Source organism: Adiantum capillus-veneris, chromosome 18 (assembly GCF_014529385.1).
Source record: "Adiantum capillus-veneris isolate H3 chromosome 18, ASM1452938v2, whole genome shotgun sequence".
Taxonomy (NCBI): domain Eukaryota; kingdom Viridiplantae; phylum Streptophyta; class Polypodiopsida; order Polypodiales; family Pteridaceae; genus Adiantum; species Adiantum capillus-veneris.
Window position 1 is genome coordinate 146,343,378 of NC_140948.1, and position 13,410 is coordinate 146,356,787.

The 13,410-nt window shown below is 40.5% G+C and overlaps 1 protein-coding gene across 1 annotated transcript; it reads left to right on the top strand.

Moving 5' to 3' along the window:
- The first annotated feature begins 4,559 nt into the window (after window positions 1-4,559).
- Window positions 4,560-6,050, top strand: LOC147436585 (uncharacterized). Its single transcript, XM_086488188.1, has 2 exons — window positions 4,560-5,459; window positions 5,625-6,050. The coding sequence occupies exons 1-2, from the start codon at window positions 4,734-4,736 to the stop codon at window positions 5,850-5,852; spliced, it is 954 nt and encodes a 317-aa protein (XP_086344314.1). The 5' UTR covers window positions 4,560-4,733; the 3' UTR covers window positions 5,853-6,050.
- Window positions 6,051-13,410: the final 7,360 nt, after the last annotated feature.

Here is a 13,410-nt window from a genome sequence, read left to right on the forward strand (position 1 = left end):
GGTCCATGATGGCCCCTCCTAGCACCCGCCCACTTTAATTTTTAATGTGCTAACTTTCAAGCCCGTTTTTTGCTTATACGGTAAATATATGAAAAATATCTAGTAGATTATGATAAAAGTCTTATGCTTTAATAATTACTAAAAGCTTTCAATTGTTTTTATGAGTTAAGTTAGTCGTAAAAATTTCATGAGAGAATAGCGAGGTTGGTTTTTGCCCGAATTAAGCTATGAAAATTTCTGGCTATAGTATTGTCATGCTTAGGATTCCAAAAATACCATTCTTTGCTATATTTGGGCAAATTCTCATTGATTTTTAGAATCAAACCTCTTTAAATAGGTTTTGTACATTCTTTCTTAATTATAAAAACTAGAAATCTTACGATCACCGCAACTTAAGAATTTGAGATGTCCTCATCTCAAGCAAAGTTGGAAAGTCTTTGAGAAAACAGGTTTCATCTTCCGAAGTGGCATTTTCTATGGGATAGTCTTTCCATTTTACTAGATGTTCTCTTATTACTATATTTCTAAGAGCTCTTTCTTTGGTTTCAAAAACACATTGTGGTTGGAGTTCAAGCATGCCTTGTTGTTGCATTACAATTTATTCATCAGCTCCATCTTTCACAATGTATGCTTTTCTTTCCCAAATTTCTCATATGCATATAGAGTGTCCCATAATTGACACTTGCATTAGGCACTCTTCCTTTGTTTCTCCCAAGCACTCACCTTGCATTAATAGATACTCCAAGTCCAATTTCTCAACTCCAATAAGAGTATATACCAAAGGAACTTTTTTCCCATCTGGTTTTTCCCTTTGGTCATCCAGGTTTTAGACCCTAAATCAACAACACTCATCACTATCTTCTCTTATATATATTCATCCACATAAGCAATAAAGAGACCTATAGCAATAGCTATAGGTCTTCACATGCTTGTCAAGAGAAACTCTTCTCTTCAAGGACAACAACATAGCAGATATAAATTGCTCAAGGAGGGGGGAGGCATTCTGAAGAATGGGGACCTATTGATCAAATGAAAACAAGGACATTCTTTTGTCAAATTTGGTGTTATAATTTGCATTTGATTTTTATTTTGACAAATTATATTGATTTTATGCCTTGAAAAGATGAGTTATATCAAGAATAAGGGACAAACGTCATATATGAGGCCTTAGGTGTGAGAACTTATGTACATATTTGAGAAATTTTCACTTATTTTTTTCTATTTTCTATTGTATTTTTTGATTTTCTATAAGTTAAAAAAAAAACCAAAAAGCAGGGAAAATTGCAAGCAAAGCAGGATACAGGTACAAAGAGTGTATAAAGTGACAGGAACAAAATAGCATAACTCGACCAGATGAGGACCAAACTCAACTTGCAGAATACTCTATGAAGGAGCTTCTGATAGTTATACATGAGCTATGTGAAAGAAGTGCTCAAGAAGTGGAGCCACAAGAAAATGCTAGAACAACTGCCAACCTTCACTTTTTTTCACGGAGACGGAGAGAGCTTGACTATAGATTCCTTACTACTATACCTTGACTCGTGTCAAGGACGACATGAAGTAGGAGGGGGAGAGTGTTGGAAGAATCCAACAACAGATGTCTGCTTAAGATAAGGAGATGCTTGAGAGATCTTTTGAACCCTTGTAAACAAAAAGTGGTTGTAACTTTCCCATTAAAAAACCATCAAATCTTTGTTCACTTTTCATTTATGCAAAATTCGAATTCGGGCGATGAGCTTCCAAGATGTATCATAAGTTAGACAAGTTTCTCGACTAGGTCTCTTATTTTTGAAGCAGTTTTAACCCTTGCACAAGACCCTTAGACAAGGTATAAAAGGCAACTTTGTAAGGTTTTGAGAGGACAAGTCTATTATCATTAATAAGAGATAAGGTTCTCTGTACGTCATGAGCTCCCTCTTTTTGTCAAGATTTCATCTCTTTGCTCCACACCACACAATTATCCTATCAACAAACCAAGAGCATCAGCGCATTAGTCTTGAGGATATCTACACATCGATATCTACATTGCAAGCATTTCATGAGATCCGAGACTCGACTCCCACGACATTCCAAGTGACATATCTCACTATCCGAGCGTCGTTTTAAGATTCCGTCAGTGGCATGTGAATCCTAGCGCTTAGAAGCATATGGTAGGTGTGTTCAACATCAGATTCAATGACCTATAATTTTGTTGTAGGAGAAAATTGTAATTTTTCCAGTGTGAAAATTTTTGGTTTGCTGCCTACCAAGTTTGGTGTTGATCGAAGTTTGTTTTGCATGTGGATGTGTGATTGGATTGGAGAGGTAGAAATCTGGTTTTCTACAGCTAGAGATTTTATTGATTGTTTCCACAGAGGGTATTGTGCTCAAACAAGCTCTTGGCATGCCTCCATGCCCTAGTCAAGTCACTTGCTCCCTTGGATTGACATTTTAGTCTTGGGACCGTCTCTTGTGAGATGTGACAGATGCTGTAAAAGTCCCCTCAGACAAACATTAATTGTCATATCCAAATTGCTAGTAAAAATGCAAAGCTGGATTGTTAACACAACAATTATCAAACTGAAAATTATTTTAAGAACATAATAGGTGGAATATCATTATGATTGCTTGTATACTTAGTATGCCAATAAGCATTCCATGTACTTGGATTGCTAATTAGAATAACTGTGTATGCTAACTAGCATACTAGGTGCTATAAGAGCACTCCAAGCGATTATGTAGAGTAGGAAACCTCACTTTGCATCATGTCAACATCTTATGTAGGGTCAGATGCCTTCAAGGTGCAAGCATATAAGGTGATTGCATCTGGTAAAAGAAGCCTATAACTTTCTTGCCACATCCATGTTGCGCATCTCTTGTAGTCAACACACTCCAAAGACACCACATTTGGCATACATATCAACCAAAGAATTCCCAAGAAGAACATGTTGCTTCAAGAGACGTTGAGTAGAAATCCATGCATTCAACCTACCCTTGTTGGGCATATCGTACTATAAGAGCACTCCAAGAGACTTTGTATAGGTAACCTCACTTTGCATCACATCAACATCTTGTGTAAGGCCACTTGCCTTCAAGATGTAAGCAATGAGCATAGGTGATTGCATTCGGTAAAAGCAGCCCAGATCTCTCTTGCCACATCCATGTTGCACATATCTTGCAGTCGGCGCACTCCAAAGACACCACATTTGGCATACATATCAACCAAAGAAAGAACATGTTCTCTAAGATCCTCGTGCTGCATCCCAACAGAAATTTTCCTCAGCCTGCCCTTGCTGGGCATATTGTACTATAAGAGCACTCCAAGAGACTTTGTATAGATTGAAGTTAAAGAGAGGTCTTCCCACCAAATAAGTTTCGAGCAGAACATGTTTCTCCAATAGCTGTTGAGTAGCAATCCATGCATTCAACACACTAAGAAAAGTGATTCCAGCTGAGGAGTTGCCCTCGTGTTGCATCCCAAAAAAAACCGTTTAGAGTTTCCTTAGCCTACCGTTGTTGGGCATATCGTACTATAAGAGCACTCCAAGAGACTTTGTATAGCATAGGAGACTGCATTTAACAAGAGGCCTTCCCTTTGCCTAAGCATATTTTTCCAACAATCCCTGACTTCAAGATCATCGTGAAGTCCCTTAGTCATGTGAAAGTGCAAGCATAGACGATTGCATGTGGAGAGAGACCTCCCTTCGCATCAACTGAAAATAGAGCACAACTTCCATGATGCTACCATGTCGGACATATCCTACAATCAACACATTCCAATTGATAACATTCCCGATCAGAAGGTGTTAACCTCTACATGAGAGCGGTGACTACTACTGATGTGAGAGGCCTTCCCTTTGTGTAAGCATATTTTTCCAACAGTCCGTGACTTGCAAGATCATCATGAAGTCTGTCAGTCATGTGAAGGTGCAAGCATAGGTGATTGCATGTGGAGAGAGACTTTCCCTTAGCATTGAGTGAAAATAGCCCACAACTTCCATGCCACTGCCATGTTGGGCATATCCTACAATCAACAAGTTCCAAGTGATGACATGCCCAACTAGAAGGTGTTAATCTCTGCGTGAGAGTGGTGAACGTTGCTAATGTGAAAGTCCTTTCATTTACACAAGCATATTTTTCCAATAGTCCTCGACGACTTGCAAGATCATTGGGAAGTCTCTCACTCATGTGAAGGTGCAAGCGTATGCGATTGCATGTGGAGAGAGACCTTCCCTTCCCATTGACTCGGGGAGATCATGCTAATGATTCTATGTGGGAAGTTATGACCTACTCGGATACCAAATGTTGAAATTAAGGTTGGAAAAATGATGAAGAGTTTGAGAAGGAGAAGCTCAAGAGTGATAAACACATACCTACTGCATAGGTAAAGGAAGTTGGAACCTCCTCATGAGAGAGAGAGAGAGAGTTAGCATGAGTAGGTTGCTAAATTCCCGGGGACAATGAAGAACTTATGGGAAAGGGCTCTTAGTTGCAACAGAGTGCCAAGATGAGGAGGCGACTCATCATTGGGGAGAAGCGGAGCGATTGCTATCTTTGGGTGCCGATCATTCTTGCTTCAATCTCGCATCTTGCTGCTGCTGCTGCTTCGGAGAGCTTCTATATTCTCCAATCCCTTCAGCCGCCGCTTGTATATAATATCGAAGAAATTGCTATTTCTCGTGTGTGGGTGCATCAGTATTCTCCCTACTTTTCATGCTTCTTGCTGCTTCGCTTCTATCATATAATTAGCTGCCATGCAAACCCTCGTGCTGCTCGCCGTGTTTGTCAGTGCAATCCTTGCAGAGGCAGCCCCCCTCCGATTCCCTGGAGCTCATGGGGACCCACATTTCACAGGCTGGGATGGCATCAACTTCGACTTCACAGGAGCGCCTGGCGAGGTCTATTGCATTATCTCTGATGAATTGTTCCACATGAACATGAAACTCGTTGGCCGCAGCTCAAACCTGCCCGTCGGCAGCCCTGGTCACACCAAGCCGCAGACATGGATCAAGGAGCTTGGCATCATGTACAGAGGCCATCGCTTAGCCCTTTCCGCGCGAGTTGGGGCTGACTTGCGCCATACGGCCAGCTTCTTAAGCTCCCTTCAAGTGAATGGAGAGGATGTTGCATTACCCAGAGTGAAAGACGAGTTCCGCACCACAGACAAAGGGGTTCTCATTCAATATGAGAAGAGGGAGAGCCATGGAGTCATGCAATTTGACCTGTACAAGCTTGTCTTTGGCTATGGAACTGAAGAGGTTGTTTTGTTGGTGAAGGCTGGACCTGAGGTGCCAGAAGAGCGAGAGGATGCGCGTGATGTGTTCTTGCACTTGTCGGTCGAAGTTGTGGGCGGTCGCCCAGACTTCTGGACGGGTGGTGTGCATGGTGTACTAGGTCAGACACTGCTGAATGCAAGAGGGAGATCAAGGCTGCGAGGCGATGGATCCTATAAGACGGAGTGGAACCCCTTACTTGTACAGGTACCTACGTTTGGATTGATTCATGTTGTTTGCACAATGTAGTCAATGTTGAACTGAGTTATTGTCTCACATACATATTGGGCTTTGCATCACAACATGGTGCAATAAACCCCATAACAGATCCCCAATTATTCAGCATTTAATTCTTATGAATGATATGTACAGATGCAAGTTGCAGGGCCGAATGGTGATGGCTACCTTGACGGAAACATCTCCGACTATGTTTCCTCGGGTCTTCTACATTCAGATTGCCGCTTCGCTCGCTTCAACCCAAACCTTGTCTCATCAAATCTGGCCCCACCACTTATCATCGTCTCCTCTGGCTATTCTCGCAGGTTTCTTCCAGGCTCTTTCCCTAACAGTGCCTACCAGAATATCATCCGTTCGGCCTGATTAGGATTGTGTGTCGTATACTCAGGCAAGACCATTCATATGGCTTAGCACTGAGTAACAGCATTTGGGCATTCCAATCCTTCTGCCTTATGAACCTCTTTCAAAATTGACAGATTGTATACTACAGTTACAAAGGGCTAAGACCAAAGCCTACTACCCTGTGTATAGTTTCAAAGTGCCTCTTCTGATATGTTAAAAGCGCTCTCTCTCTCTCTCTCTCTCTCTCTCTCTCTCTCTCTCTCTCTCTCTCTATTGTGCCTTTTATCGACTGCTACAAGTCCTTAGGAGATATTGATAGCTATTAAGTGTGAGTAATGTATGCATTGATGGGTGTTCCGATTGGGAGGCGTGATTGAGCCTGCATGAAAATTTTTATGAGTAGTTAGTTGTCTAAGTGGAGAGGCTTCATCAGTCCCCCTTCCATGTGAGTGTCCTATAGTGAACAAGCCTTGGTACGTGCATGCATGTGAGCCAATTAGATTTGGCATTGGCTTTTCCTTTTTGGTTTTTAGAATCAAATGTTATGGTCCCTTAAGACAGTGCAAGAGAGTTGCTTTATTGGGTTGAATAGGAGTGGATAAGAGGGTTGCTTTAGTGGGTTGAATAGAAGTGGATAGGTCGATGAAGATTTTGGTTCATGTTTACATCTAGTGAAGATTTGTAGGAGGCTTATTACATCTTGTATGAGATCTGTTTCAAGTGAAGGTCTTGAATCTTCAACGTCTTCTTCGACATTGTGGTCATGAAAATTTAAGGTGGCAAGCTTGTCAAAATTTTCATTTGGGCTAGCTAATAAAACAGCTTTAATCATGAGCTTTCACATGATTAACATCAACTTGCACGTCTACAATAGCTCATGAGACTCTCATAAGAAGTTTTGGACAAATTCCCACATTGTGACTTACCTCAACATCATGAGCTTCTGTGAGGGAGGCACTGCATACCTAGCTAGGTACGATTGGGGGCAGGGGACTGTCGGCCCGGTGGCAGGCCGGTGGTCCCCTGCCCCCAATCGTACCTAGCTAGGTATGCGGTGCCTCTCCAGCAGAAGCTCATGATATTATTCATTGTATGAAAAACACTGGAAAAGACAGCAGAAGCTCATGATATTATTCATTGTATGAAAAACACTGGAAAAGACTCCCTTTTCCTGCATGAGAAAATTTCTAAATCTTCTTGTGTCTTCATACGGGCGATGGAAAAGATCTCGTTTATCTCCTTGATTGAGTTTATTGAAGCATCGTCATCTTTAGAATGTGGTTGTTGAGCGAAATCGTTTTTCTATGGTAGTCTATGCTTATGAAGACCTTTTACAATCATACACGAAGTGCAAGAGCTATAATGCCAAGTGCTTAAATTCCTAACTTTTCTATTTCAAGCGAGTGCTTTGGTTCCATTCCCTTGGGCCTCTCCTCTTTTCTAGTGGCAACTCTCTAATAGCGCGGATTTGATCTCTCTTTTGCCAAGTGTAAAAACACTTGACCCAAATTTCGCTAGTGTTATCTTAGCGCCCATTATGGTGGAAAGAACGCAAGAAAGTTAATCATGGCACCATTTCGTGATGCTTGATCCAAATAGAGTGAAACTTAGTGCAATGGGAAGATTGTGGAAACCCTCTGGAAACCTATATGTATATACATACATTCCAAATTTCAATCTGTGCTACCATGAAAAGTAGAGTGGCTCGAAAAGCATAGAGAGCAAGTAATATAAGGCGCACACAATCAAGCAAAAGAGGGAAAAAAAGCACAAATTTTAATGCTCGATTTCAAAATTATCTCTAATCACTTGGTTAGGGAAGTGGTCATGTAGACATACCCAAATCCAAGGAGAAAGAGAATTAGGATTGAGCTTAATTAACCTATTCCTAAAGAGTTATGAATTAATTTAGTGTTTTGAGAGAGAGAGAGAGAGAGAGAGAGAGAGCACCAAATCTAACATAAGGATCTAAGTAATGTAATTAAGAGATACTAATTACTTACAAGCTTTGATACCACACGTAATGCCTATGATGGATAGACCAACGAGGTATTCATCATGAGAGCTTCATAACAAATTAGGAGCAAATGGATTGGAGAGAGTGTACTCAATTAAATAAATTGGACTTTCTTGATTGATTAGAACGAGGGAGGTATACAAGCTAAGCATGGTAGCCTTATATAGGCTCAATGGTGGAAAGTGGAAATTAAAGCAAGAGGGATATGCACCACAAATGTGAAGGGGTAAGTAGCATGTGGGCTACAACATGTAGCTTGTGGCTTTAAAGTGTAGCATGTGTGCATGGAATGAGAAGCATGTGTTAAGACCAATTTAGGAAATTTAGGAAAAATTCACAATTTTGGGACAATTTTGAAGTCTTGTCAAGACACTTAGAAATCTTAGCATCTTCAAGATAATACATTCATGTAAACGAGAGGGCATCTTGAGATGGGTTTTGGACTTCTACATGCACATCTTACATCTTACATCTTAGATGTTCTCTTGTTTACAATCAGGTAGCTCAATCCTAAAGCTACACATTCCAATCTGCAATTTACATGGCACAAGAAGATGTTCTAGCAAAAAGTGATGTTGAGATGGCTAGAAATGCGTGTCGCATCTTACAAACTCTTTACTTCTAAACAAGATAGTGAAATCCTAAGGTTACATCATTCCAATTTTCAATTTTAATGGCACAAGAAGATGCTCATGCAACAAGGAAGTGAGAGAACAAATCTCGATGCTCACATTTGAACCTACAAAAAGCCAAGAAGGTGAGTTTCAATATCAAGGACTTGAAACAAGTTGCTTAGACCACTTCATGGAAAAGGCACCAAATCTTACACTTGAAAGTCAACAAACAAGTTGATGGAGATCAACTTACAATATCTTGGAGTGGGAAGTAGTCCAAAAAATCCATATACCTAAGATATAAGGCACCCAATTATCACACTTGAAATGGAGCCATATAATTTTTTTGGGTGAAAGCCTAGGAACTTGTAGTCGTGCTTGAACTAGGCAAGAGAGAACTAGACAACTCGAATTTGACATTGAGCTCTAAAGCCAAGACATTGCACTGAAACAAGTCAAACTTGATGTTGAGCTCTAAAGCCAAGAAAGTACATTGAAAACAACTCGAACGTGAGTTTAGCTCCAATGCCAAGACGTAGTGTTGAGAGCAACTCAAACTTGAAGTTGATCTCAAAAGCCAAGAAGTCACATGCTAAAACAAATTTGAACTTGAGGTTGAGCTCTTAAGCCAAGAAGTCACGTTGAGCTCTATCAAGTGTGCCACCTCTACATGGAAGAAGAAGGAGAACTGCAAGGGCGGTTTAAGCATGGGTAGTTTTTTTCGACATTGGACATAGCACAATAGCAATGGGAGGTGATAGAGATATGGCAAGGAGTTCAGAAGCGTAGCTAAGGGTAGTATGGGATGCAGTGGCAACCGGTTGGCAAACAATACAACCAATGCTCTAACATTAGGCTTGAGTTTGATGTTACTTCCCCATAGAAAAGCCAACTCGAACTTGAGTTGGAGGCTAGATTGTACAAACCAAAAAAAAATGAGTTCGAGGCTAGATCATTTTCACTAAAAATAATCAACATTGCCTTCAGGCTCCACCCCTAGAAGAAAAGATCCAAATTCCACATTGTATCCTGCAAGAAACGAGCCCATATACTTTTTGTAAAGCTATCACATTTAATGCATATAGTTGTCAACCTACCAATTTGAAATTCAAAATAAGCGTTTGCATTTGGCGATCCGTCAATTTCATCGTTAATGCTGCCACCATCACATCTCTTGATTCGTTTCTGAGTAGCCTTCCTCTTCGTCTCTATGGAGCCTCATTCTGCTTGCTCACGAGGTAGCCAAAAGTGCAAATCATTGTGGGGAAGTTGACGTAGAACAAAGTGAAGAGGGAGAGAAAGAGTATTGCAGAGACACCATTGCCACAGAAGAAAAATTGGTAATTGGGAGAATGCGCCGGGGGCATTCTACCTCTGGAGAAAATAACCCTTAAGCTCAAAACCCTGCTCGTCAACCTTGTCGAGGCAGTCAAGGAGGGCGGAGATGTTGAGAGCCTGCTTTGGGGGCATTCTACCTGCGGCTAAACTGTCTCAAGGTCAAGCTTAGAACCCTGCTCATTGACCTTGTTGAGGCAGTCAAAGAGGCAGAGATGTAGAAGCTAGATTTTGCGATGTCTTCCTATACCTCGCCCATGCTTTTGAGCTTATCAGCGATGGTGAAGAAGGCAGCAGTAGAGGCGAATATGGAGAGGGAGGTCGGGCACCAATCGAGGGAGCAGGTGAAGAGGTTGCTCTGCGAGATGGTCATGAATATGACGCACAATGACAGTCGTTCTTGCTGATTTCTCAACTATTGCGCTTGCATTTTATTAGCATAACAAAATAATATGGAGATCAACTTCCAACATTGGGCATATCACAGAGCTTTTGTGCTGCCAGTACAGCTGGTGTCCCACCATTTCCACCTGCTAATTCAACTCGGAGGAAGGGAAGATGACACAACTCCAAAACCTTTCCTAGAAACATTGATACAGGCATAGAGACGTCTGTGCACAATGCACTCATACCTACTCTGATGGCCTTTGGGATTGACTTGACGAGGCTAGAAAAATGAGGGCATCTTGATCCTGTCAGTCGAGAAGCTCAGATTGAGCGTGCAGTCCAAATTCTGGACCATCGAAGCAAGAACAATCCATGCCTTGTGGGATAGTTAGGCTAGGGTGGGCAAGACTTCCATTGCGGAGTGGATGCGTAGAGGATCGTAAGGGGACTCCACTCTATTGTCTATTCATGGTGTTTTGCACTAAGATGCGGTGTAGGCTCGAACTTAAGTTCGAGCCTCCACCTCATCGCATAATACCATCTTAGTGTAGGCTCGAACTCCTCCACCGGTGCATAACCCCATGAGTACGTAGCCTAGTGGAGGCTTGCAGGCTCGAACTTAAGTTCGAGCGTCCACCCCATCTTGGTGTGTAACACCATGAGTAGGTAGTCTATTGAACTTAAGTTCTAGCCTACCTCCAACATTGATACAATGAGCTCAACCTTCACCAGTTAGGTGGGCTTAAGTTCAAGCCTCCACCCCACCTAGGTGAAGGATGAGCCCATTTCTTTCTCATGTCATTTTCCACTAGGGTGGGGTACAATCTTGATTGAGAATCCAGCCTACATAGATGGAAGTCCACGCACTTCTTTCTCCACGCATTTTGCAATTTTGTATTAAGATGGGGTTTAGGCTCAAGCTTAAGCTAGAGCTTCCAACCAGCTTGGTGTCGAGAACCAATATTCTACAACTCAAGTGATCCTTCAAGGTTTAGCTTTCTCTCAGTCTTTTTCCAGCACACATAGATAGAAGGGTTTCATTACCTTTAACTCACAATTCATGGTGCTTCCTAGAATTATGTCCTATCTTGACTATGATGAAGAGTCCAAACTGTTCGGGAATGAGACTAAAATACACCCTACGATATGTTATAAAAGTCAAGGTCTTCTATCTAAAGAAAGTGCACCATATTACATACAATCAATACCACCATAGTCTCAAATTGTGTTTTATTCTTTTGAAGTCTCTCATTTTTTTCCAAATTCCCTTCATCTTTTAAGACCAATTTCATTTTTTTCCTCTTGGAGTTCTTCAACTTTTTGAAATTATTTGTATCTAAGTTAAAGTCATGAGACTCAGATACACTCTATGATATGTCATCAAATCCTTATAGTCTTTTATCTAGACAAAATAAACCATATTATATACAATAAATACCATCATAGTCTCATGGTTTTTGTCAAAATCTAGGTGCAAATTGTGTTTCATTCTCTTGAAATTTCTCATCTTTGTCTCATTCTTGAACTTCTTGTAGGACCAATTTTGTTTTATTCTCTTGAAACTCTTCAAATTTCTAAGATTCTACTTATCTTGTAGTACCTATTTTACACCTTTTTGGTTAAAGCATGTTGCTTATTGCTAACAAAAAGATAATTAGGCTATTACTAGTCAAATGCTTCTTATTAGAGTAGACCAGATTTAACTAAGAATGCAAGCCCCAATTTAAAAATGGGACTTGAATAAATCCCAAAATTCCTAAATTGGAGTTAGTTAGGGATTTCAAAGTAGGAGGTTGCATCCATGCGCATAGGGGTGCATGCAAGTATGCTTGGCTTTAGAAATTGTTCATTCATTGAGCGTAAGCTAAAAGGCTTACCTCAACAATTATCACCATAAAACACCTAGTTATTTTACAAGGGAATTACAAGGAGATCATCAACATTAAACATGAATATTACGTATCACAGTGGCCTGAAAGATAGTTGATTTTAAATTGGTGACAAAATTATACGCCCACATGTAGTGGTTTTGAGAGGGCATTAATGTAGTGATATAATGTGTTTTGACATCCACATGTAGATTGTGATGGCTCACAGTGAGAGATAGACAAGGAGATGGTGCATGAGAGAGAGAGAGAGAGAGAGAGAGAGAGAGAGAGAGACGATGTGAGGCGCTGCACGATTCAATGTGTAAATATCTCAAATAAGTAAGTATGTGTGTCTATATCTCAAGGGGTGCACACGTGAGTTCATCAAGAGGGGTTTCTAATGCAAAAATTTTAGTTAAATTAACAAAGATACATCAACAAAAGTGTTTTTTATATTCATTCACACATGCAAAAAAAAGGGTTTTGAAAATACTCATGAACACGGTTTATATAGGGGGGTTTTCAATAGTGTGCTCCTTGAGGTTTATATAGAAAGTGGATTGCACCACTTTCGTCCTTGCCTTTCATAAGGATAAATTAATTACAACATTCCACCCTCCTCTAAAGGAAAATAATTAGACAAAAAAAATTGAGTTTAACAGAACTCATATAGCTTGATCTTCTTCTTTGTATATGCCTTTGATTTTTGGATCATTAGAATGCTTTTTTGCAACTACTACACCTCTTCTTTTTAATCATCAACTTTCATCCAACTTTGCGTACCTATTAAGAAGGAAAAGCAAAAACTCATTTTTTAGAAAATCAAATTGGGAGTTAATTCATCAGTGTCACTATTATTCCCCCCCCCCCCCCCTCGCAAAGTTGGATTCATGCTCTCGTGCTTTCTGCTTATCATAAGCACGTTTCCTGCAACAATCTCCATGATAATGACCTTGTTTCTAACAATATGTGCAGGTTATGTCACGTGAGTGAGGAGTAGGTGTTGAACTTGTGCAATAGAGGGACTTGGAAGTCTAAAAAAGAGCTTGATGAGGGTTATTTGTAGGTAATATTCTCATATGAAAAGATGGTGAAGCATGACTAGTGGTGTAGTGGTACTAGAGCCAAATGAAGTTGCATTTTTTTGCATAGTATCTTCTTGGAATATTTGGCCAATAAGAGCAGGTAATGTGAGACCAACAATACTGCTTTGAGTAGTGACAAACCTGGTCCAAGTGGATGTTAGAGCACTTAATAGTGTAGTAGCATTTTGTGAATCAGTAAAACTAAGGCATGCAATAGTAACCTCATCACGTAGACATTGCCACTCATCTAAAAAAGTGGGAACACTACCTTCT